General features: G+C 44.2%; 1 protein-coding gene across 1 annotated transcript; it reads right to left on the reverse strand.

The window, feature by feature from the left end:
* On the reverse strand, positions 1 to 25,574 carry NDUFA10 (NADH:ubiquinone oxidoreductase subunit A10). The gene is made up of 10 exons (XM_060251451.1): positions 25,293 to 25,574; positions 23,824 to 23,992; positions 22,688 to 22,903; positions 21,678 to 21,764; positions 20,386 to 20,507; positions 16,932 to 17,011; positions 13,956 to 14,010; positions 12,571 to 12,656; positions 1,235 to 1,343; positions 1 to 392 (listed from the first exon to the last, which is right to left on the reverse strand). Exons 1-10 carry the CDS (start codon positions 25,557 to 25,559, stop codon positions 324 to 326), a joined length of 1,260 nt encoding a protein of 419 aa, XP_060107434.1. The 5' UTR covers positions 25,560 to 25,574; the 3' UTR covers positions 1 to 323.
* Positions 25,575 to 25,580: the final 6 nt, after the last annotated feature.

Consider the following 25,580-nt stretch of genomic DNA (forward strand, 5'->3'; position numbering starts at 1 on the left):
TAATACTAGCCAAGGATTTTATTTTACTGACATCAAGCTCTTAGGACATATATTAAGCCACAGTTTTGATAATGAGATCCCATTTTAATCACCAAGCCTACCTACCCACCCAACCACATTAATTACTTAGGTCTTCATAGTGAGCTGCATTTCAGAACAGCCTTGGGAAGGATGCACTTTCTGCAACCAGGTCATTCTATACACTGCTATCTTCTTGCGCTTCAGGCACCCTGTGGAGGTGGAGTGAACTGGATGATTAATCAGAGCTTCATCATCGTTATCACTGTCATCTTCATTCAGTGGCCAGTTTCTCCCAAAGAATTTCATTTCAGCCAAATCCACTTGTCTCCTGCATCAGCGTTATAACCAAAATCATACGTGCGGCCTGGAAGCTGCAGAAAAAGGAAAGGAAAGTTCCACAATGAGTGGATCAAAGGGCTCTTTTGTCATTACAGAGCTCAGAATATCCTTCCTCACCAAGCATGCTATATACAAAGATAAACTAATCTGACAGGCAGACACTCCTCAGGGAAGCTTGGGAACTATAGTTTGGCAAGTAGAAACTAGAGCACCCAAGCAGAGTAGTTCTGCAACTGAAACTAGAGCAAATCAGCACTCTACCAAACTGAAATGCCTAAGATCAGAAGAGGCCAAAACAGGAAAGCTCAAACGTGTTGGTTGGGCAGCTCTATTCTCTTCTCAAGCCACAACCAAAGGTCAGCTATCAAGACCAAGTGACTTGCTATGCAGTTCTTGAATTTAAGGACTAGTGGCCTTCACATCTAACAATAATAAATACCATGGTATTATTTCTAAGCCATCTAAAGTAGCATTGTCCATGGATATGTGACAGCCCTAGTTGCGGGCTTACAACCTGACACAAACACTCACACTACACAATAGCAACCTCCATCACGAAGGGGCTCAATTGGCTCATACAGCCTTATAGAAGGTTAGAGCTTGGCACACACTGAGTGGGCATCACAGACTAGTCACAAGCAAATCTTCTCTGTAATGGCTGGGCTGAGGCCCAAGTGAAATGTGACTCTGGCAAGGCAAAAGCACTTTTCTGCAGGCCTTCCTTCATGCTTGCAGAGCCCTATGGTATGTGAGTGGAAAGTCCCATGGGAAAGCACTTTTGGCTGTACAATACCACATTTAAAGTAACCCCAAACAACAATTCCACCTCACAAGCCCACCTTTGCAGAAGCAACATCTTAAAATGTTCACTTACATTCCTGTATTGGTGATATGTTTTGTCAAGTTCGTGGCCTCCTATAGTGATTTCAGGGATGTATATTGGAACGCTCGTCGGACGAACCAATCCCATCCTGTCCTGTACACTGAAGGAAAAGGAAGGAAAACCTGGTTACCCCATTTCTCTTTTTTTTCCTGTTTCAAACAATTTTATTAGTAACATATGGTAATAAATTTCAATTTCTTACTTCATTAATAATTACTTTTTTAAATGTATCCCATATATTACTTTCTACCCACCCTTCCCCCCGTTACTTGACCCCCGCCGGTGTTATATACTTAAAATCTTAATATTAAAGGTACCCTTAATTAATAAGAACCAAAATTAATATCCTCCTCTTTCTTGTACTTAGTCATTATCAAAAATTGTCCAATGTCCTTTTATTTTCCACTCTTTTTCTATGTATCTTCTGGACTTTTTCCACTCCATCTTAAATACTTCTAAATCATAGTCTCTTAAGGTTCTTGTTAACTTGTCCATTTCACTCCATGTCATAACTTTTACAATCCAATCCCATTTCTCTGGTATTTTTTCTTTCTTCCACAACTGCACATACAATCTCCTAGCAGCTGAGAGCAAGTACCAAATTAAAGTTCTATCTTCTTTTGGAAATTTTTCCATTTGTAATCCCAACAGAAAAGTCTCTGCAACTTTGTTAAATTCGTATCCCAAGATCTTAGAAATCTCTTGTTGAATCATCTGCCAGTACTTTTTCACTTTTTCACAACTGGTTACCCCATTTCTCAAGAGAAACCTTGCAGCAGCTTCAAATATACTGTTGGGGAAATGTACTCTCTTGGAAGAAAAGTGTGTATGCATTGTGGGGAGGGGGAGAAAGGTGCCACATTCTTTCCCCTCCATGAGCGGAATGGATTATTTAAAACACACACAAAATAGGCCAGCCAGCAATAGGAAAAGCAGGCCATTTTTTTAGCCTCACTTAGAATTCTCTGGTGGAATCTACAGATAGCCTCTTCTAAGTAACGCACCTGCTCTCCTGGAGGTCTGCTATTCTCCGGTGGTCTGGACAGTGGGTCGGTCCGACTACTGGGTATAGGCTCCTCCTCCTCTTCACAGGGTCGGGTCTTCAAACGATCCAGAGAGGGGGGGAGTGGCCTATACCACCCAGCTCCCGCCAGTTTTTTCCCGGCCCTGCACTAAGCAGGACGGTTCTTTCGGGAGCGCTTTTAACAAGCGCAGAAGATCCGGAGAGAAGATTTTAAATCAGGCCGGAAGCGTGGGGTCTTTCCCTTACAACGCCGGCAGGAGCAAGCCGTTGGGGGTCTACTCGTCAGTAGACCGCGGATCGCTCGGCAGCGCTCCGTGACGCTCCGTTTCCCCGCGGCCGCGTGTGGAACGGAGCGGAGGCTGCAGGAAGAGGCGACAGGGGGCTTGGATTGACGTGCGTTCGACCGCAGCGGTCATCCGACGCCCGCCCTTTTCTTGGAGCTGGGAGCGGACGTGTTGTTGGCTGAGAAGCCTAGTAACGTCGGTCCGCGCAGCGGAGAGCGGTAAGCCTTCCCTTGGTGGAAGCGTTGGGCCCCTTCGGTCTGGAGTTCGGGGAGAGGGTCCCCCATTTTTAACCTTAATGCCTCATGTGGTGAATTGGGACTGAAAAAGGGGGAGAGTCCGTTGCATTGTGGCTCTTAAGAGCCGAAGGCAAGACCTCCTAGGTCGCATTAGAGGCGCAACGGAGTCTGCCCGTCCTCCATTTTGGGTGCCCTTTTCCCGCGTTTTTTCCCGCGCCTTTTTCCGATGCCCTTGCTCTCACTTCCTTTCAGGGACGGGGAGAGCAACAAGATGGCGGCCAGCTCACACAGTAACCCCCCCAGCGAGTGTGATCTGCCTCTCCTTTCAGACAGCCTGACTCCTCGACAAGAGGCTCAGAGCATTGATCTTTCGGGGGAAGATGCCAAAATGAACTTACTGCAGTGGCTGAAAAAGGAGATGTTAAAGGAATTGGGGCAGGATTTAAGTCAGCAATTGGGCTCTTCTACTTCACTGAAGGGACAGAAGAAGCTAGGTGGAAGGAAAAGAGGCAGAGAGCCTAGCCCTTGTGACACCTTGGAAGAGCGGCCCAGAGATAAGCCCCTTCCAGATTTGGAATTTCCCCTTGGGAGTTCTGCTGAGGAGTCAGAGGGCTCTGATCAGCAGTCAGATAAGGAAGATGGCGAGCTTTCGGAAGAGGAAGAACACCCCGACACCGTGCAGTCCAGGCTTTTTCCTCTCGAGTACTACTCAAGGTTGCTCCCCAAGGTTTTGAGGACTCTAAACTTTGTAGCCACACCCAAGGAGAACGAGGATTTGGATCCTGATCTCCCCACAGGGGATATGATGCCAAAAATGAGTAGTGCCCAGACAGGGGTCCCCTTGCCAGCACCCTTCTTTGCATTAATTAAGGCTGAATGGGAGCGTCCGGCCAAGCCAAAGGCTAACCAGCAGGTCCTCTCTAAACTCTACTCGCTTATCCCACAGGCTACTAAGAGATTGAAGCTGCCTACAGTAGACGACCCTGTAACCAGCCTGATATCTAACTCAGTCTTGCCCATGGATTCAGAGGGTCTTCCCAGGGATCCATGTGACAGAAGAATTGAACAAGCTCTTCGTAAGGAATTTGAAGCTAATGCATGGGCCATCAAAGCGTCTACTACTTCTTCTCTGTTTGCTAGAGCAATGTGTACCTGGGCCAATAATTTGGCGTCAGCAGATAGTGGAGCTCCTAAGGAGTTCAAAGACGAACTAAAAAAGATTGCCCTATCTGCTGCCTTTGTAGCTGACAGTTCTTTGGATACCATGCAATTGGCAGCTAAGGCCATGGCTTGCGGCGTGGCTGCACGACGCAATATTTGGCTACGCAATTGGGAGGCTGACACTGCAGCACAGGCTAGAGTCGCAGCGGTTCCCTTTAAGGGTTCACTGCTGTTTGGGGAAGATCTGGACAGGTACCTCATCGAGAATAAGGACAAGAAGAAGGTGTTACCTTCTAAGAGTAAAGAATCTAGGCAGAAGAAATCCTTTCCTGCCTTTCGAGATTCCAAGAAACCTTTCCGGCAGGGTTCCTTTCGTTCCTTCAAAGGAAAGTGGCATCAGAAGGGACGTGACTCCAAGCCCTATTTTTCGGGAAAGTCCGACCAAAATTCTAAGAACCCCTCCAAAAAAGGAGGATCCCAATGACTATGCCTATACTCAGACGATAGGAAAGATAGGCGGCCGCCTGTCGTTATTTGTAGGAGTTTGGAGACAGTCAGTTCGAGACAAATGGGTCCTAGAGGTGGTAGAGCAGGGTTATGCCTTGGAATTCCACTCCCTTCCTCCCAACCATTTTCGTTGGGTCCCACGGAAAAGAGACGTGGCGGCTCACAGGGCCATGACGTCAGCGATTCATCACTTGTTGGACATAGGGGCAGTAGAACCCGTCCCTGTACCCCAAAGAGGTTTGGGAGTTTACTCAATCATATTCTTGGTTCCAAAAAAGAACGGGGAGTGCAGAACTATCCTGGATCTGAAATGGCTCAACAAGTTTGTTTTGACAAGACATTTCAAGATGGAAACCCTTCGGTCAATCTTACTAGCCATTCAGCCCCAGGATTTTCTGGCCTCCTTGGATCTATCAGAGGCCTACTTACATGTTCCCATTCGGGAATCACACAGGAACTTTCTTCGGTTCTCCTACGGGGGGAAACACTACCAATATCGAGCTCTTCCTTTCGGCCTGAAGTCGTCGCCCCGGGTGTTTACCAAGATTCTGGTGACCCTGGTGGCGGAGTTGAGGTTGCAGGGGGTAGCTCTCTTTCCTTACCTCGACGACATTCTGGTGAAGGCGGGGTCTTACCAGCAGTGTCTAGAAGCCATGCAACGAACAGTGCTCTTATTACGGGACCACGGTTTCGTGATAAATCTAGAGAAAAGCAATCTCCTTCCCTCTCAGAGGCTTGTGCACCTGGGGGTGGAGATAGACACTACCCTGGACAAAGTCTTTGTGACCTCAGAGAGGCAAGAGAGGTTTTGGCTCCTCTTGCAAGGGGTCTTACAGCAGCGCAGGGTTCCAGTGATGAAGTTAGCTCAGTTGTTGGGGATGATGGTGTCCTTTCAGGAGTTACTTCCTTGGGCCAGGTTCCATACTCGTCCCCTGCAGTTGTTCCTACGTCCATTCCAGGAGGTAATAGGGAGGAAAATCCCCAAGCTAGTGATCTTACCACCACGATTGACATCTCAGCTTCAGTGGTGGATAGACCCAAGCCTTTTTCTTCTGGGCTACCCGCTCCGGGAACCTCAGAGGGTCTGTATGACCACGGACGCCAGCCTATGGGGTTGGGGGGCTCACTCACAGGATCAAATGATCCAGGGACAGTGGGAGCCCCACGAGATGAGGCGCAGCATCAATTTCCTGGAGCTCAGAGCGATTCGTCTGGGCTTACAGGGGTTGCAGGCAGTACTAAGAGGTCACCACGTGCTGGTAAAAACAGACAATGTGACAGCCAAAGCATATGTGAACAGGCAGGGAGGAACCAGGGTAAGATCTCTACATGCCGAGGCCAAAATTCTATTCGAATGGGCAGAAATCAACCTTCTGTCGTTGAAGGCGGTTCACGTTCCGGGGAAGGACAACCTTCTGGCGGACTGGCTCAGCAGACGCTGGTTGGACCAGACAGAGTGGATGCTTCACAGAGACAGCTTCAGAGCGATCGTGGAGAGATACGGTCTGGTGGCAGTAGACCTGTTCGCCACGGCGGAGAACCGCCAGGTGGACAGGTTTTTTACCAAGGACAGAGACTTACGGGCAGAAGGAACCGACGCTCTCAGCACCGAGTGGCCAGGGGAGTTACTGTACGCCTTTCCTCCCCTTCCTCTTTTACCCAGGGTGATTCAGAGGGTGGTGGACTTCAGGGCGGAGTTGGTGCTCGTGGCTCCCTTTTGGCCGAGACGGTCGTGGTTCCAGGAACTTCTGAGACTGTCGGTTCAGCCTCCCTGGCGACTCCCGAGCAGAGAGGACCTTCTGTCTCAGGGCAACGTGCTCCATCCGCAACCAGAGTTGTTAAACTTGACAGTCTGGAGATTGAGCGGGGCCAGCTCGAGGAGCTAGGTTACAGTAAGGGGGTAGTGGATACTATGTTAGCGTCTCGCAAAGGTTCCACTAATAGGGTGTACAATAACACCTGGAGGGTTTTCTCCGCATGGTCTTCCCAACGGGGGTGGGACCCGATTTCGGTGGGGGTGAAGGGAGTCCTTGCCTTCCTCCAAGAAGGGGTTGACAAGGGTTTGTCCACTAGCACGCTTCGGAGACAAGTAGCGGCCATTTCGTCCATCCAAGGAGTGAGGGGGCGTAAGACCCTGTCGGCGCACCCTCATATTAAGCGTTTCTTGAGGGGTGTTGCTCTCCTTAGACCTCCACAAGTACACAGGTTCCCTTCATGGAAATTGAATGTGGTCTTACAGGCCTTGTGCAAACGGCCTTTTGAACCCATGGCCTCTTGCGGGCTTAAGGAGCTGACTCTGAAAACCCTTTTTCTGGTGGGCGTCACTTCGGCACGGAGAGTGTCGGAGTTGAGAGCTCTTTCGGTGGATAAGGAGTTGTGTACCTTTCATAATGATAAGGTGGTTCTGAGACCGGACCCATCCTTTGTTCCTAAGGTCAATTCGGTTTTCCACAGGTCCCAGGAAATAATTCTTCCTAATTTTTGCCCTAATCCTCAGTCTCCCAAGGAACGGGATTTGCATTGTTTGGATGTTAAGAGAGCGTTGTGTTTTTATATTGAGCGCTCGAAGGACTGGAGGAAGTCCGATTCACTGTTTGTTTCCTTTGATAGGAAGCGCAGAGGGCAACAGGTTTCTGCGTCTTCCCTTAGCAGGTGGCTTCGGGAGTGTATTGGGTTGGCCTACAAATCCCAAGGTCTGGTTCCTCCAGATGGGATTACGGCTCATTCACTGCGGGGTGCTGCAACATCCGCTGTGTATCGGTCGTTCCCATCACTGGAGGATGTGTGTAAAGCGGCGACTTGGAAGTCGGTTCATACCTTTACCAGACACTACAGGGTGGATAAATGGGCGTCTGCAGAGGCGGCCTTCGGAAGGCGGGTGCTGCAACATGCACTCTAAATAGGGAAGCCGGTCCCACCCGGGGGATGTTCAGCTTTGTTACGTCCCAGTAGTCGGACCGACCCACTGTCCAGACCACCGGAGAACGGAAGATTTGTAACACTTACCGTGAAGCTTCCTTCTCGGTGGACTGGCAGTGGGTCGGTCCGGCCCGCCCGATTATGGTTGACGGCTTCCTGGGTTTTGGAGATGTATCTTGGAGCCTCGACTGTTCCTTGTCGGGTGGGTATGGTGTTCAGTATTGCCAATGTCTGTTTCCAATCTACTATGTTGGTGGTGTCGAAACATAATAAACGTTTTTTCCTTGTTCATCTGCCTTTGCATGTGAATGGGAGGTTGTGGAAGGTGTTTTTTCCTTAGGGGAGAAAGCTTGGATACACCTGGCGGGAGCTGGGTGGTATAGGCCACTCCCCCCCTCTCTGGATCGTTTGAAGACCCGACCCTGTGAAGAGGAGGAGGAGCCTATACCCAGTAGTCGGACCGACCCACTGCCAGTCCACCGAGAAGGAAGCTTCACGGTAAGTGTTACAAATCTTCCGTTTTCCCATTTATTGGTGGGGATGGTTTTCAGAGTGCCTAATACATGAATGTAGGTGTTAAGACATGATAGCGAAATGGCTCCTCCAGAAATGGGAGGAGCATACCTCCAAGTGCCAGGGATACAGCAAGGAAGACAGCTGTTGCCTCTATGTTCAGCTCAGCTGTCCGGAGTCATCTGGCTGGCAATGGCTGGGATCAGAATGCTGGACTATGGGGATGTTTTGCAAATTTGTTCTAATATTTTTAAGCAAAGCTAGGAAATCACAAAGCAGCAAGTTCTTTCACTTCTGCAAAGGATTCTGTAGCAAGTTGCATTTATATGTAGTACAATGTCCCATGGGAACCCCCTTGGAACAGCACAGCCCTAGGAAGTAAATGACTTTGAAATAAAGCTGAATGACTGCTTCTGCATCACACTCTGCCTTCTATCCAGCTTCCAGCAATACATTGGGGGGGGTGTGCAAAGCAGCATCAGTTCTTTTAAATAAAGACTGCAAGTGGCAGCATATACCACGGAAGGGAGAGAATAGATTGCCACATGGAAGTAAGAACATAAGAGAAGCCATGTTAGATCAGGCCAATGGCCCACCCAGTCCAACACTGTGTCACACAGTGGCCAAAAAAAAAATAAATTATATATATATATACACACACGCACATACACACTGCGGCTAATAGCCACTGATGGACCTCTGCTCCATATTTTTATCTAACCCCCTCTGGAAGCTGGCTATGCTTGTAGCTGCCACCACCTCCTGTGGCAGTGAATTCCACAAGTTAATCACCCTTTGGGTGAAGAAGTACTTCCTTTTATCCGTTTTAACCTGTCTGCTCAGCAATTTCATCGAATGCCCACGAGTTCTTGTATTGTGAGAAAGGGAGAAAAGTACTTCTTTCTCTACTTTCTCCATCCCATGCATATCTTGTAAACCTTATCATGTCACCTCGCAGTCGACGTTTCTCCAAGCTAAAGAGCCCCAAGCGTTTCAACCTTTCTTCATAGGGAAAGTGTTCCAGCCCTTTAATCATTCTAGTTGCCCTTTTCTGGACTTTCTCCAATGCTATAATATCCTTTTTGAGGTGCAGCGACCAGAACTGCACACAGTACTCCAAATGAGACCGCACCATCGATTTATACAGGGGCATTATGATACTGGCTGATTTGTTTTCAATTCCCTTCCCAGCATAGTGTTGGCCTTTTTTATTGCAAACGCACACTGTCTTGACATTTTCAGTGAGTTATCTACCACGCCCCCAAGATCTCTCTCTTGGTCAGTCTCTGCCAGTTCACACCCCATCAACTTGTATTTGTAGCTGGGATTCTTGGCCCCAATGTGCATTACTTTGCACTTAGCCACATTGAACCGCATCTGCCACGTTGACGCCCACTCACCCAGCCTCAACAGATCCCTTTGGAGTTCCTCACAATCCTCTCTGGTTCTCACCACCCTGTACAATTTAGTGTCATCCGCAAACTTGGCCACTTCACTGCTCACTCCCAACTCTAAATCATTTATGAACAAGTTAAAGAGCATGGGACCCAGTGCCAAGCCCTGCAGCACCCCACTGCTTACCGTCCTCCACTGCGAAAATTGCCCATTTATACTCACTCTCTGCTTCCTATTACTCAGCCAGTTTTTGATCCACAAGAGGACCTGTCCTTTTACTCCATGACTCTCAAGCTTTCTAAGGAGCCTTTGATGAGGAACTTTATCAAAAGCTTTCTGGAAGTCAAGGTAAACAACATCTATCGGGTCTCCTTTGTCCACATGTTTGTTTACCCCCTCAAAGAAATGTAACAGGTTAGTGAGGCAAGATCTTCCCTTACAGAACCCATGGTGAGTCTTCCTCAATAACCCGTGTTCATGTGCCTACTCATTCTGTCCTTGATAATGGTTTCTACCAACTCTCCCGGTATTGAAGTCAGACTGACTGGCCTGTAGTTTCCCGGATCCCCTCTGGAACCCTTTTTAAAGATGGTGGTGACATTTGCTACCTTCCAGTCCTCAGGAACGGAGGCAGATTTCAATGAAAGATTACAGATTTTTGTTAGAATATCCACAAGTTCAACTTTGTATGCCATCCGGACCCAGTGACTTATTAGTTTTTAATTCATCTATCAGTTGTAGGACCTCCTCTTTTGTCACTTCAATCTGACTCAGGTCTTTCAACACCCCTTCCAAAATTAGCAGTTCTGGGGCGGACAAAAAGTTCTCATCTTCCACAGTGAAGACGGAGGCAAAAAATGCATTCAGCTTCTCAGCCATTTCCCTATCCTCCTTCAGTAATCCCTTTACCCCATGGTCATCCAAGGGCCCCACTGCCTCCCTGGCTGGTTTCCTACTTCTAATATATTTGAAGAAATTTTTATTGTTGGTCTTTATGTTTTTTGCAACATGATCCTCATAGACCCTTTTTGCCTGCCTGATCACAGTCTTACATTTGATTTGCCACAGCCTGTGTTCCCTTTTATTAATCTCACTTGGACTGGTCTTCCACCGCTTAAAGGAGTCCTTCTTACCTTTTACAGCTTCCATTACTTTGTTTATTAACCATGCAGGCCTTTTCTTATGCCTGTTTGTGCCTTTCCTAACTTGTGGTATGTATTTTATCTGAGCTTCTAGGATTATAGTTTTAAATAGTCTCCAAGCTTCCCCAGGGGTTTTGACCGTATTTACCTTCCTTTCAGTTTCCTCCTCACATGCCTCCTCATCTCAGAGAATTTACCCCTTTTAAAGTTAAACGTGGTTGTGGCAGTCTTTTTGGGCAACTCCCTATTTATACAAACGGTGAAATCAATAACATTATGGTCACTGCTCCCAAGCGGCGCAATCCAGGATCGCCCCACCCCTGGTAGGTTCTGAGACCATCTGCTCCATAGCACAGTCATTGAGAGCATCAAGAAACTCAATCTCTTTCTCTCGACCAGAACACATATTGACCCAATCAATCTGCGGGTCGTTAAAATCACCTATTACGACACAGTTTTTACGTTTAGCCACTATCTTTAAGCCTTCCATCATATTATAATCGTCCTCTCTCTTTTGATTTGGTGGGCGATAACAAACTCCGATAGTTAAATTTCCTTTTGGGCCCTCTCTTTCAACTCAAAGCATTTCTAAAAGGGAATCTAATTCTCTGATCTCAGTCTTACTGGACCGTATATCCTCTCTGACATACAGAGCTATCCCACCTCCAACTCTTCCCTCCCTATCCTTCCGATATAACTTATATCCAGGAATCACCGTGTCCCACTGATTCTCCTCATTCCACCAAGTTTCTGCAATTCCCACAATGTCTATGTTTTCTCCCAACACTAAACATTCCAATTCACCAATTTTACTTCGAACACTTCTAGCATTTGCATACAAACATCTATAATTTCCCAGGCAAGCTTGGCCCGCCACCTTCCTCCTGCCGCCTCAAGACTCTGGCAGACAGTCCATACTGTTTGTCACCATCACAGTGGACATGTAGTGCTAAGGCTCTGGCACCTGTGTGTTAAACTGCTACCTGTGACTTCTGGGTACTGTTGCCTAACATGGCACCTGCCCCAACTTCAAGGCTGCTAACAAGCTTATGGAAAAAAATGTCTTCTCCCCTGAAAAGAGGCTTTATATGTGGAAACAGGCAGCTGAAAAATTTCATGGCATGGAGGTAAATAACTTTTCTTGATAAATAACCCTTCCCATATTTCAGAAAATTGGACAAAACCATGGTTCACACCTTGAAACAGTATCCACCAAAGAGATGGGAGAAAGGGTAAGCCGTGAGCTTTCTGAGCTGCAGGCCTTGTGCCAGGGACTGAAGTAGGCTTCATGCTGGGAAGAGAGCAACAAGGCAGAGAGGGAAGCCCTTTCCTGCATACCAGGTACACTAGGCACCAACTAAGGGGTGACAACAGGGGTGAGGAGAGACAACCCAACAGTATTACTAACCATGTAATTTAAAAGGTTATGATTATATATTTAATCTTAACACTAGCTTCTATTACTATGTGTGTTTGGTAGGGTAGTGCACAGGGCATATAGTAGTCATATGCAATGCTCCCTCTAAGCTGTCGAGTCTTGTGAGCAAAAAATCATCTTTGTGAGCTACTGATACTAAAATTGTGAGCTACTGCAGAAATCAGTTTGCTCTAGGGGCATTTTTCCTGAGCTAAGACAAAAATGTGTGAGTTGGATGCTGAAAAACTTTGAGGTAGCTCACACTAACTCAGATGGTCATATTGTTCTTTGTTTGATGGTAACTGCAAATGTGGCTCTCCACAAGCTACAAAGAGAATGCCACTGCTTCAGCCTATTCCTTCCTCCTCATCTTTTTTAACTGCAAACCCAGCATTAAGGACTTGCAGTGAATGCAGTTATATGAATTGCCCACTAAGAAGGCTGCCCATCGAGTCTCTGAAGAAGGCAGCTCTGAGCTTGCCACCTTCCAAAGCATAAGCATGCAGGAAGTGGGCGCCTTGGATTTTTATTTTTTGAACACGTAGGTGAAGTTTATTTTAATTCAGAAAAGCTTGGGAACCACTGCTGTAGAGTCTACATATGCTGGGAAAGACTGTGTTGAACTTTCCTCTGTGGAATCAGCAGAGGGGCTTATATTTTTTATGGTTGAGACATTAGTAGCAAAAAGTGCAGAATGAAACAAGATTTGCAGGAACAGCTGGCCCTTACCGTTTCCTCAAATGATGGAAAGTAACATCATCTTGCTTTAGCCAAGGTCCCTTATCGAACTTCAGGGCCTCAATATCTTCAATGACCTGTAAAGAGAAAATATGTCTTAGATGGGTTTCCCTAACTAGTTATGAGAAATACAGTGCTTCATCTCCAGAAGAGCAAAGGCTGTGTGATTATAATGATTAAGGGGGGTGGGGAGAAACAGGGGCTTAGAACAAATTCAGTCCTATTCACCTGAAGCATGAAATGGACTGAGAAAAAAGGTAGAAGGCATTCTGTTCTATGATGAGATATTCCATCTGATACTCAAGTTAGCAAGGAAATAATTAACTGAACAACTGCTGTCTTCAAATGGACCTCTGAACTAAATGAGTCTTTGGTCTGACCCAGCATGGCTCTTACGTTATTTTGGTCAAAAGGCTAGCACAATATACATAATACAGTAGCCTTGATGGATGGACTGAAGGCACAAAGGTATCTACAGTCATCCTTTTACATCAATCACTGATTGCATTCTATATTTAAGGTTTACTATAATTATACTATGAAGATTTATTTCTACCAGTGATTTCCAGAGAAAATCTGGATATTCTAGGACTCCAAATGTAATCATCTCCCTTCTCATTTAATTTTGTTCATCTGTGTTCTCAAAAAGCATTTATTGCACCCATGCTTCTTGTTCAGGAAAGATTCTCATTAAGAATTATGTTCATCCTACTGCAATGACCAATCAGGATCGGTCTTCTGTTCCAGTGTGACTTAGCAGCTGGAATACTGGATTGGGGAGTCTCCAGCTCCAAAACCCTGCTCAGCTATGAAGCTCACTGTGTAATCTTATGTAGCCCTCCCCCTTAACACTTCAAGGGAAGAACAGAAGAATCAAGGTCTTCTGAAGCACCATTTTTTTAAAAAAAACCCTCACAAGTTTATCCTAACTCTGTCTTGAAAAACTGAAAGTATCTTCCACTGAAGCTGTACCAAAAATTTCTTTTTTTGGTTACAGAAAAGTCACTTTCTGCTCCCAGAAATAATTAGATGGTCAATGCCTTATCAGTGCTGACTGCAATCATAACAATTCTGGGCTAGCCCCTCTCAGTTTTCCTTTTGCTAAACTGAGTTCCTTTAACTTTAGCTTTCAAGATTTCTTCTCTCTAACAATCACTGCACTCATAATTCTTTGAGCCTATCCCTAATCAATTTTCCCCTTCTTGAATCAGGATGAAAACACTCAAACACACAAGCTGCATTCTGTCAACCAAAGGGAAAAAAAATACCAGATCGAACAGCTGCACTCAAATAATTAAAATTCAGGGAAGGAGGAATCAGCAAAAAAGAAAACTGAATCCTCCTACCACAGGCAGCCCAAAACCAACCATACTTACTTTATCTACTTCTTCAGCCTCACTAGGTGAATACTGCAAAACCTCAGAGGTCTCACTAGAAATAAAAATCCTAATGTTAAATCCTTGGATTTAGAAAATATAAAACTTAAATCTAAAATCACCAGGAACAGTTACTATAAAATGTAAATCCCAGTACTTCTATGGTTATGGAAGTGACTTAGTAATGCCTTGGTATTATCTCAGCTACCCTCCTGCATGGAAGTGTAATATTCTGACAACATGCTTGGTGGAAAAGAAGCAGTACAATACTTTTGCTGCTGCCCATACCTCCCCCAAAGAACTGCTTTAGAAAATATCCTATTAAATACTAATAAAATAGTGATATATTATCTCTTTTAACTATTTCAGATTAATTAAAATGCAGTGAATAAGCCTTTCTTGCACCAGGTTGACATGCCCTCTTAGACTGAATCCATGCATTTTTTTACTCTATAAACCATTTACAATTTAGTATTAATTTCCTCAAATCCACAAAACCTCACATAGCAACTGAGCTGTACAGCTAACAGAGGAAATACTTCATTTCATAAAAAACAAAGACAGCATAAAAACTCAGATGAACAGGGGTAGAGGAAGTCACAAGGAGAATGATTTAAAGAGCAGAGTGCTGCTACTGAAGAATACAAGACAGACAAATGGGGCATATCAGATATTTTTTAAAAAAACAATAAGGAAAACAAGTGGTACAACTATTAAGAAGCAAACAAGAACAGTGCTATTAGCAGAAGATGAAAAGGATCTAGAGAAAGTTTGCACAATGGAAAGGAGAGGGCCTTCTTAGGTCAGAATTTCACAGTGTGCTAGAAGGAAATCCACAGGACAAAGGTAACACCCCAAGCTGAACTTCTGAAGGACAAGAGGACTGCAAAAGATTAATAATTTTTGAAGAATGACTTAATAAATACAAGGGACTGGAATGAAACTACTAATAATTAAGTGAGGATCAGTTTTATTTTAGCAAATCAAGAAAAATAAGAGAAGCCCTTGTTGCAATTCCAATACTGAAAAAAAGATAGCAAGAAGTCATTTGTAAGACGTTTACTGACCTAGGAAAGAAACCTTTAACAGCCATGGCAGCCAATATGTTTGCAGAGCAGAGAAGAACAGAGCAGTGCTTACTACGGGAGACTTTGACCTTGCCCACTGAAAGGTAACAAAGCACAGTGTAGGGGGATTTCTGCTTCCGAGCAACAGGATGTGCTGGTTGCATATTGCCCCAACAGAGAGGCAGCTAACACACAGGCATTGGTAAGAGTGTACCCAACCAACAGGCAGAAACCCGGCTTGATCCTGGCTGCTCCCCTTGTGCTGCTTTTATTTAATGAGTTACTCAATGAACCAGCTAGGGTCAACAGTATTTTGCCACACAGGGCAAATAGGTCAACCTCTATGCAGAAATTGATAGGGACAAAAACTTGACATATGAAATGGCAATAATGAGAAACCAGAGGGAAAGCACTGCAGCCTCCCAGGATGCTTTGATTCTGACCTCAGAGCAGGAGAAGGGCTTGAAGTTTAAACAGTCCAGAACCAAGCCATGTTGAGTAGCCCCTAATCAGTAGCCTAGCAGGAATTTCAGGGCTTTTGTTTATTTGCGCCAAACTTACTGTTTCATATTCACTTTAGCACTAAATCTTTATAACCAACTTATTGTTTTAGAGCACTAATAATAAACTTCTTTTTGTTATACTGCCTGGGTTCTCACATCTCCTTGGTCACAATTAAAGGTAAAGGTAGTCCCCCGTGCAAGCACCAGTTGTTTTCAACTCTGGGGTGACGTTGCTTTCAGAACGTTTTCACGGCAGACTTTTTATGGGGTGGTTTGCCGATGCCTTCCCCAGTCATCTACACTTTCCCCCCAGCAAGCTGGGTACTCATTTTACCGACCTCGGAAGGATGGAAGGGAGTCAACCTGGAGCCGGCTACCTGAACCAGCTGTCGCTGGGAACGAACTCAGGTCGTGAGCAGAGTGCTCCGACTGCAGTACCACAGCTTTACCACTCTGCACTACTGGTCATTATTAAGAGGTATTTATTAATAAAGACGACAAGGGTGGTTGGGTGCTTTGGGCCCTTTCATGCAGACCCCTACCAGAGTGGTGGCAGCCAGTAGAAGGCCCTGCTAGGCCCCTGTTGTGTCACAATATCATATATATATATATATACACGGTATTTTGATCCCACTGCTTACAACTCTTTCTCTATACCTGTATGTGTGTATACATACATACATCTCTCCGACAACTAAGGATCCACTTCATGTATCTGGTGAAGTAAATTCTGGAACATGAAATGTCACAATAAACCTGTTGGGTCTTCAAGGGGTCATACACTTTGTTTTAGCAACAAAAACTGATAGGTACAGAATGCTGCTGAGGAATGATGCAGAGCATGAAGAGGCAGTGATTCGGTGCATTCTAAGAACTGGGGCTCCAATCCAAGAAATAATTAAGGGAAAATGGAAAGATGGGAATGTTTCATACAGAACACATTAGAAAGGCCAGAGACGCACACAGAGACCTGGATCACAAGACAGAAGAGTGGACAGGATGGACTGAGAGACAATGAATGAGAACCAACCACCAACTGACAAGGAAACTACCTTTAACAAGGAAGGAATATGGTAGGTTTCACGTCATTTTTAAAGCACTTGCCAACATGTGTTCCAATTGTTTAAAGCAACATGTACAAACATAAAACAAAAAGTTAATACAAAGGCAGTTTAAGGAGCACGAGTCCCATCATCACACAATGATGTCCTAGAGATTTTGGGGATCTGATGAGAAGCATGTGTGCTACATGGACACTTATTAGCCTTCTAGGTAGAGAAGGCTGCACTTTGAAATTTCTAACCATTCATTATCAAATACATCAAGAAAAAAAAAGATAGTCAACACAGCATCAAAGAGCATCACTAATGAGCAAACAATTCTGTTCATTCAGTGTTTACACTCACCTGATTTCTGGTAAGAACGTTTTCTTATAGCAGTCTTCAATGCTCTGAAGATAAGCAGAAGACACCTTCTTTTCATACGGCTAAAAAGAAAACAAAGGAGTTCATACTATTGACTGTCTGATAAAGTTTCTTCAGTCCTCTAACCATTTAAAGTTCTTCACTATCAGTATTACATTAAAAAAGTGAACCTCTGCAATAAAGTCCACTGCAGAGACAGAACGAACTCTCAAGCCTTGCTTAGATAGGACTTCCTTCACTTGCATCTTAAAGGTACCAGTATTCAAGCGAGGACAAAAAAGTTACTTCATGCACCATTAAACAGAAATCCAATGGAACTTTAAAGACTAACAGAATTTATTCTTGCATACTTTCACATAATTGGATATACAGAATGCCCATCCCAAACAGCTGAATTCATATTTCAAAGAGCATGAAAGAAGGAAGGGGAGAGGTGACTAGGAAAGGTCAGTGGAAAACAGGAACCAACGAACCATCCTCCCACATATGTTCACTTCACACAGGTACTTTGCCCAAATGTGGATCTACATAAACAAGGTGACAGCATCGTGCACACTGCCTATCTAAGCATGTTGACCTTGAATACCGAAGTGTTTTAGGCAAAGGGTTATTGCATCACAAATCACAAGATCTTCAGGAAGCAAACTTCTCTGACACATTCTGCTACAAATGACAATATTTAAATGAAAATTAAATGATCCAAGATTTAAATTATCCAAACTATAAGATTTAAATGAAAGAAGTACTAGACCAACTGTGAATGATCCTTCTCAGCAATAGTGGGAAGAAATCCTCCAGAATGTGTGTGTATCCCCCCCTCCACACACACATTGCAACAAGGCTAATCAAATTCATTTGCAGGATATTCCCTGCTAAGGGAGGAAGTTCCTGGATGTAACTGCAACAAAGAAACAAACAAAAAAGCAATCCCAAAGAGAACTTAAAAGCAAAAAAAAAATTAAGGAAAACAGAGTTAGTTTTCCTGACCAGATGGTAATGAAAAAATCCCACTCTGTTTCCTTGGCACAGCATGAGATTTGGGGTGTGGAGAAAGCAGCCCACATACCCACCAATGATCAAGGCCATACACAGTTGGTTCAACATTGTTCTCTCCACTGATAGAAGGTACCTCAGAAAGTGAGAGATTTTTAAAAAAAAGCAGTATTTGCATTCCTAGGTGGGAATATCTTGTTCTAGTGAAAGGAGTGAAGATAGAAGAACATGTTACAAAAGGGTTCTTGCCAAAGAATCTAAAGAGGTACAGCAATTCAGTTTGTAATGCCACACAAGAGAAGCAGCAGAAAACTAAGTGCCCACTTTACAGATCACATCTAACAGGGCACAGGTATTAAGGACTGTAGAAGGGGGGTTCCCTGATGAAGTGGGTGGTCACCCCCATGGAAGCCTGAGATGTGAAGCTTCATATGCCAGAAAGATACAGACCTTGACCTTTCTGGTAGCAGAAGAATTAACAACTTTTCATCGCATCGCTGCAGGATGGAATGAGACACCACCTCTGAAAATCTACGCTCAGCCATCTGGCTGCCACAAACTACAAAAATGTACTCAGTGGCAACCATTGTTATTTTGGAATAAAACCTCCATGCCACTGGAGCAAGCTTTTTAATAGGTGGACAAGACAGGACGGGACGGTTTCAGAAAGTGCATCCTTGTGCTGCAAGTATAAGTTTCCTGATACCATAGCTTTTGGAGATTGATAGTGGCAATCCATGTTTTCACATTATTATGTGAGAGCTAGAATGATGTTGTGGTTAAGAGTGGCAGACTCTAAACTGGAGAGCTGTGTTTGATTCTCCACTCCTCCATATGAAGCCAGCTGGGTGACCTTGGGCCAGTCACAATTCTGTCAGAATTCTCTCTGCTCCACCTGCCTCACAGGGTGAGGAAGGCAATTGTAAGCCACTTTGAGGCTCTTTCCCCATGTATCATGAAATGCATCAGGATTAATTTGCCAATGGCAGCTCCACCTCCTTTTTGTTCACCTGAAGGAGGTTGAAGAGATGCCTTCTAGAAGGGACATATCCTTCCCTGGCTGCAGACACTCCCAAGCAGAATCACTGGAAGAACTCCCTTTTTGAATGCTGCATTCCTGAGAAGACATGCGGATGAGGATGTAGTAGAAAAGTATCCCCCTGTATGCTTGGACTCGTGTCTTTTTAACTATTTTTCAAATGTCCCACTTGAGTCATGGGCAATTGCTTTACAAAGAAAAATAAGGGTGAAGGGATCCCCCATTCATAATGGTGGGAGAGGGGAAGTCACAGAGAATGCCAAGTCACACATTGTGAAACTATTGCTGGCTTCCAAGTCATTGCCTGGGATACAGAGGAGGCACTGTCTTTGGCATTGTCCCTCATTTAAGACAGATCCACAGGAGGGCACTGTAAAATGGTTGCAGCATTGGCACACTTTCTGTGCCATGCATTTGAGTCTGTTGTGAAATTGGGCTGGGGTCCCTGGGACTTCTGTCCAACAATACTGGAGCCACTGGGAGGGGTGAGGAATCAAGCAGGCTGCTCAAGTTGGCTCACAGAATGCCACTGCCTCCAAACCAAATGAGACAGGCACTGCCAAACTTCAGATTTCTGGCACTTTACTACCTTAGCATTAGCCTGCCAATTTAACCAAAGTTGAGGATGTGGCTTCACACTGTACAACTATAGTTCTTTCCTGCCTTTTACATTGCCAGTGAGAGGGGAAAAGGAAAGGAGAAGGAGGAAAGCTGCAAATAGGGAGATTTGTTTTCTAATTTTTAACAAAGGGGATAAGAAAAAGAGATCTTTGGTAGGCTAGAATAAATTTAAAGAGGAGCTGTAAAAATAAAAAGCATACCAGCAGAGTGCAAACCACAAAAAAGAGCAAGAACAGGAACACTAGCTTGTTCTTGCTGTACTAGAACAGGCAGGTCATGAATGGGAAGAAGCCTCTTCCCAGAGCAAAATATATTTGTATTCACAGTCCATAATTTTTGCTAAGACTCAAAGTGAATATCCTACAAGGTAGTTTGATTGTATGTACCTGGTTGGATTATCTCAATCCTGATGAAGAACACAGTGTTCTCAGAGACTCTTGCTTACTTTGCAAAGTCCATATTCCCCTGGACACATACAGCACCCTGTGTCTTGTTACCATAGGAGGTACATAAGGCTAGTTTTCCTGTAAGTTTTGTCTTTCCAAAAAGCTCATAATTAGATCTCTAAGCTGGTGAAATAAATACACAAACATCCAAAACATTTGAAAAAACAACTTACCAAGGAAATTTAACCTACCTTCTTCAAAATATCTGAAGCCAATCACCCTGAAGAAACAAGGTGTTTGCAAATAGACTAGACTGTGCAGCAAGTTGCACAGCTCTGCAGCACAGGGCTTCCTTTCACAAGGAAAATACTTGTTCACAATTTATCCCCTGGCCTACCTCTCCTTTCTCTTCAATCCTCTTCATCACTTCTGGGACAGGTACATCAATATAAATGACCAGATGAGGAGGCAAGACCTCACAAATGCTCAGGTGTTTGATCTTTTCGTAGTGCTCCACACCTGTAATGAAAAACCAGACACATACAAATGAATGTTTTTGTCAGCATAAGAGAGAGTTATAGTGCCACATACCAGGCAGAACCAACAATAAGTAGCAACTGGAAGTAGGCATTCTTGTGCCAGCACAGGAAGCTGGGTGACAAATAAGGATTGCCAACAGATTATGAAGTGAGTATCCTCCCCACTGCAGAACTTGCTGTCTTTGTGAAAACACTGGTAGGTTTCAGGTACAACAAAAGACTGCAAGACAGAGACCTTGGGTGTAATCACACAAAAGATTTGGCCCAACCTAGTCACACCTCCCATCTGGATTTAATGTGCAGAAACACAAACACACACATCTGCCTCCTGAGTCCCATCCATCCTTACCTCATCTTAGGACAGGCTGGGACTGGATTAAATAGCTACCAGGTACAACCTGGTAGCAGATCTCTAAAGCATATGTAAGGCACCTTTCCCGGCTGTCTGAATAACTGGAGCATGCATTGCAGGTACCTCACATACACACAGGCAGTTTGAATGCTCCTATTGTGTGTGTTCCTCTCCTGGCAGCAAGGCAGTGGCTGTGTGAATGCCCCATTTTCTTCTGCTTGAGTTCCACTGCTTGCAGTAACATAGTCTAGAAACTATTTGCAAAATTCTAGTGTCAGATATCACATGAAATGGGGGAAAAAAACATTAAATGATGCCTCTAGCTCACACTGCAAAAGAAAAAAAAAAGTAATCAGGTGGGCTAGGTCTGGACACTGGCACAGAGAAACAGCAAATACATCAATTGAATAACTATATACTGATATAAGAGACATGAAAATAATGTACATGGGTGGGCACATGGGTATACACATAAACAGATTACTGCCATTCCTACTTTCCTATACTTCACATACATATTTCCTATCCTTCCTCCAGTGAGCTCAGAGATGTGTCCATAAACATAAGAATCCCATCTTCTACCTTTTTACAACTTGTGAGATGGACCAATCACTTACTCTCTACCTAGCGTAACATCACACAACATGTTTCATTATCTGAGCATAGGTTCAAACCCAAGCCTACGTTCAAGACTAACCACTGCCATCACACTAACTCAATGAATTCTTCAGCTTTTAGTTTACTGGATCATCATATTCTCATGAGCAGCTACTTTTCTTGTAAAATGAAATTACTTACACCTTTTGAGAATGTAGCCTTGCTTAAATATAGCATCCAAGAATACAAAGTCACTGTATGGGGAACGTTCCAGCACTACTCCTTGCCCTAGAATTAAATACAAAGCCTCACATGAAAATACCTGCACATCTTATATAAAGATTACAATGAAGTTGTTTAATGTATATTAGTCATTTAATGTATACTGTATGTAGTACAATCTTGTGCAAAATTACTCTATGCCAAATAAATACTCTGCATGCAAAAAACATTTTAAACAGTATATCCTAAAAACTAAACTGCGCGAGCTGCACTGGCTGCCAGTTACATACCGGGTTCGTTACAAAGTGCTGGTCATTACCTTTAAAGCCCTATATGGTCGAGGACCTGTCTACCTTAGGGACCGTCTCTCCCCATATGAACCCCAGAGAGCACTGAGGTCAGCCGGAAAAAAACTTGTTGACTACTCCCGGACCGAGAGAGGTGAAGCTGCAATGTACCCGTAACCGGGCCTTCTCCTCTGTAGCCCCGAGCCTATGGAACCAACTTCCAGAGGAAATGCGGGCCCTGCGGGACCTTGAACAATTCCGCAGGGCCTGCAAGACCTTCCTCTTCCGACTAGCTTTCGCTGACAAAGGAAGAAATTGTTAATGATAACCGCCATCCTAAAGAACAGTATTAGCACTTTTATTAACTTAATTAACTAATTTTAAACCTAATCAGAATTTTAATGCTTAAATGTAATTTTGTGTTTTTTGCTTTTTGTATAATTGAAATTTGTATGATGTTGTTAGCCGCCCTGAGCCTGCCTCGGCGGGGAGGGCGGGATACAAATAAAATTATCTATCTATCTATCTATCTATCTAAACTTACAAATATACATATATTTGAGAACTGCTCCTGGAAGCCTGTTGAGTAGTTACCGTAAGTTCTTCAGTTATTGTTTTATTTTTGCTATATTTGTTCCCTAAATAGAACTCCAGCTTCTATTAACAGGATTTGTTCAAAAACAAGAACTCAGAGTCAAATACCTGTAGCCAGAAGATGTTCCAGAGCATCACCATACTGCAAAAGGCGGTTACTGTACAACCAGGATTGAAGGCGGTATGAATTTCCATTTGGATGTTTAGGATCATTGTAAAACGTCTCCAGGCTACAATTGCCACTGAATTTTGAATCCAGAATTGATCCATCTCCTGTGGTTTTGTCTAAATAATGAACATCTGCTTCTGGGAAGTATCGCATATCTGAAAAGAGCAATCAAAGGGTTTAGATAACTGGGGAAGAAACAGAGACTGTCTCATCTATTTAAGACTATGGATGCAATGGTTAGTTGAACAATTAGACTGGTTAAAATAGTTTGATTAATTAAATAAGAGCACTATGATTTATTAAGTATCAGGTTGTTTTAAAACACTAATTATTTTAATAGAACTGCTTACAAACCGTCTGTTGGCAAGTGCATTCTTAGAAGAAGCATTCTTATTCTTACACACAGGAAGCAATGCTTCTTCCAAGATAATGCCCACTCTAAGCTGTATGCTTCTTCCAAAAAAGGAAGTATTTTGTCTTCAGTGGCTATTAGCCACAGTGTGTGTGTGCATGTGTGTATGTGTATATATATATATATATATATATATATATATATATATATATATATATATATATATATATGTGTGTGTGTGTGTGTGTGTGTGTGTGTGTGTGTGTGTGTGTGTGTGTATATATATATATATGCGCCACTATGTGCCACAGAGTGTTGGACTGGATGGGCCATTGGCCTGATCCAACATGGCTTCTCTTATATTCTTATGTTCTAACTTTTACATTCCTATTAAAGTTTATGCAGATTCAAATTGTTAATCGGCATAAACACATATGGTTTATTAACTAACATTTGCACTGGTCACCAAAATCCAGCCTGAATCAAAAGTTGTTCAACAAACATTTTGCATTTTTAACTAAGGACCAACAACAGCTGTGTACCTAAGAAATACCAAAAGAATACCAGCACATAGAAAATGCAATTTTTACTCTATTTCATGGCCTCAGGAAATCATGGGATCTTAGATATTTAAACCTTGCCCCAAATATCTAACACTCAATTATTACTACTCAGAGATTATGAACATTACAGCAATACTCAAAATTACATAAAGATACGTGCTTAGCTTTTCTGCTATCTGCTGTGCCAGTTTGCCCTTGCCACTGCGCAAGTTGCCATCCACTGTGAAAACTTTGCTGAATTCATTGAACTTCTTAGTCGTTCTCTCTCCCAATATATAGGCCAACCAGCCATACTCCAGGTTCCAACTAGAAGTAACGTGAAGCTTTGCCTAGGGGGTGGAAAAACAGACCAATTCAATATAAGTTTACTGCCACTTCAGCACTCTACCACACCAACATAAAGTGCCAAGCAGCCATACAGCAAACAATTACCAAGGTTTGGAGAACCACCTCTACAGATGCTAAAGAAACTGGCAAGAAGAACTGATCCAGAATGGACAAATTGCCATTTATAAGTTAGGATTCCACAACAACAACCAAAAGGGTAAGCAGGAAAAATGGGGGGAGGCAATAAAATTCAGCTCCAAAAAAATAGATGCATAAGACATCTTTGTTAAAACCAACCCAAATGATACAGAACAGTATGCAATCTTTTTAGTCTTTCAAAGCTCTTGATCAGGCTGAATGCTAAAGTCAAAAGGACAAAGGGAATTAAAATGCCTGGAAAGGGGGAAAGATCCCTTCATTTGCAACCCACAGAATATATGAAGTATATGTAACTTATTAGACAGCTGCACCCTGTGCCCAAAGTCAGCTAAGCATCTTATAGGATGCAAATGATAGGATCGCTCACCCACTTTGTTTTTTTAACATTTATGGATTTTAATTTGCACCATTGCAGCTACCAGCAATCACATTAGATTCTGAGGCATTTCCATCTTCCACAGAACAGCTTCATTCTCTGGACTACAACTCTGAGAACTCTTCATGGCTGCACAGGCCCTTCCCTGCCTACAATTACGAACTTCATCTCAGGAAGTTCTTGGAGATCTGAAGACAGTGCCCGAGAGAAATGAAGTTTGGAGAGGGAAAAGTTGCCATTTCCTCCAGGGCAAATGATGATATTGGATTTATATCCCACCCCCACTCCGAATTTCAGAGTCTTAGAGTGTCGAACAATCTCCTATATCTTCTCCCCTCACAACAGACACTCTGTGAGGTGGGGGGGCTGAGAAGGCTCTCACAGCAGCTGCCCTTTCAAGGACAACTACTGTAAAAGCTATGGCTGACCCAAGGCCATTCCAGCAGGTGCAAGTGGAGGAGTGGGGAATCAAACCCGGTTCTCCCAGATAAGAGTCCGCACACTTAAACACTACACCAAACGGGCTCTCCTGTACCAAACAGGATCTCTGTCGTCTGGGTACAGTAAAATCCGGAGAAAATCCAGGCCCCAACCTGAGGGGGTAAGCCTAGCCCTGCCCTACGGCGGCAGAGCGGGTACAGCCTCACGACAATTGTACCCTCCAGAGGGCTGTTCACGCACGCAGGCAAACAGGCTGCCCAAGGGCCGAGTTATTTGAAGCACAATCAGGCACACACACACTCCGAGGCCCGCCCGCCTCTCCTCACCGCTCGCACAGCACTAAGCCCCGAGCGGCTCCGAACTCCACGGAGCAGCGGCCCCAAGGACATGACGACCGAGGGCGGAAAGACAGGCGCCACCCCCGCCTGCTGCCCCTGCGCCCTTGCCTGCCGAAGGGCCTCGTCTCTGTGCGTGACCCAGTGTCGTGGAAAGATGACGCTACAGACAACACAAGAAGCCCTGGTCGCCTCGGAGATGGCGTCTACTTTGGCTAGCAGGAGAAGCGGGACATTTGTTTGTATCTCCCTTCTCATTGGGTTCCAGTTCTGACATTC

The sequence above is a fragment of the Heteronotia binoei genome, chromosome 12 (genome assembly GCF_032191835.1).
Source record: "Heteronotia binoei isolate CCM8104 ecotype False Entrance Well chromosome 12, APGP_CSIRO_Hbin_v1, whole genome shotgun sequence".
Lineage (NCBI taxonomy): Eukaryota > Metazoa > Chordata > Lepidosauria > Squamata > Gekkonidae > Heteronotia > Heteronotia binoei.

What these genes read in the sequence shown, in the direction of transcription:
- NDUFA10 (XM_060251451.1), bottom strand. Translation starts at nt 25,559, where the DNA reads ATGAGAAGGGAGATACAAACAAATGTCCCGCTTCTCCTGCTAGCCAAA. An exon ending in ACGTTCTTACCAGAAATCAG is followed by an intron (nt 14,011 to 16,931) that starts GTGAGTGTAAAC and finishes TTTTATTTCTAG; the next exon opens with TGAGACCTCTGAGGTTTTGC. An exon ending in AGGCTGAAGAAGTAGATAAA is followed by an intron (nt 12,657 to 13,955) that starts GTAAGTATGGTT and finishes TTCTCTTTACAG; the next exon opens with GTCATTGAAGATATTGAGGC.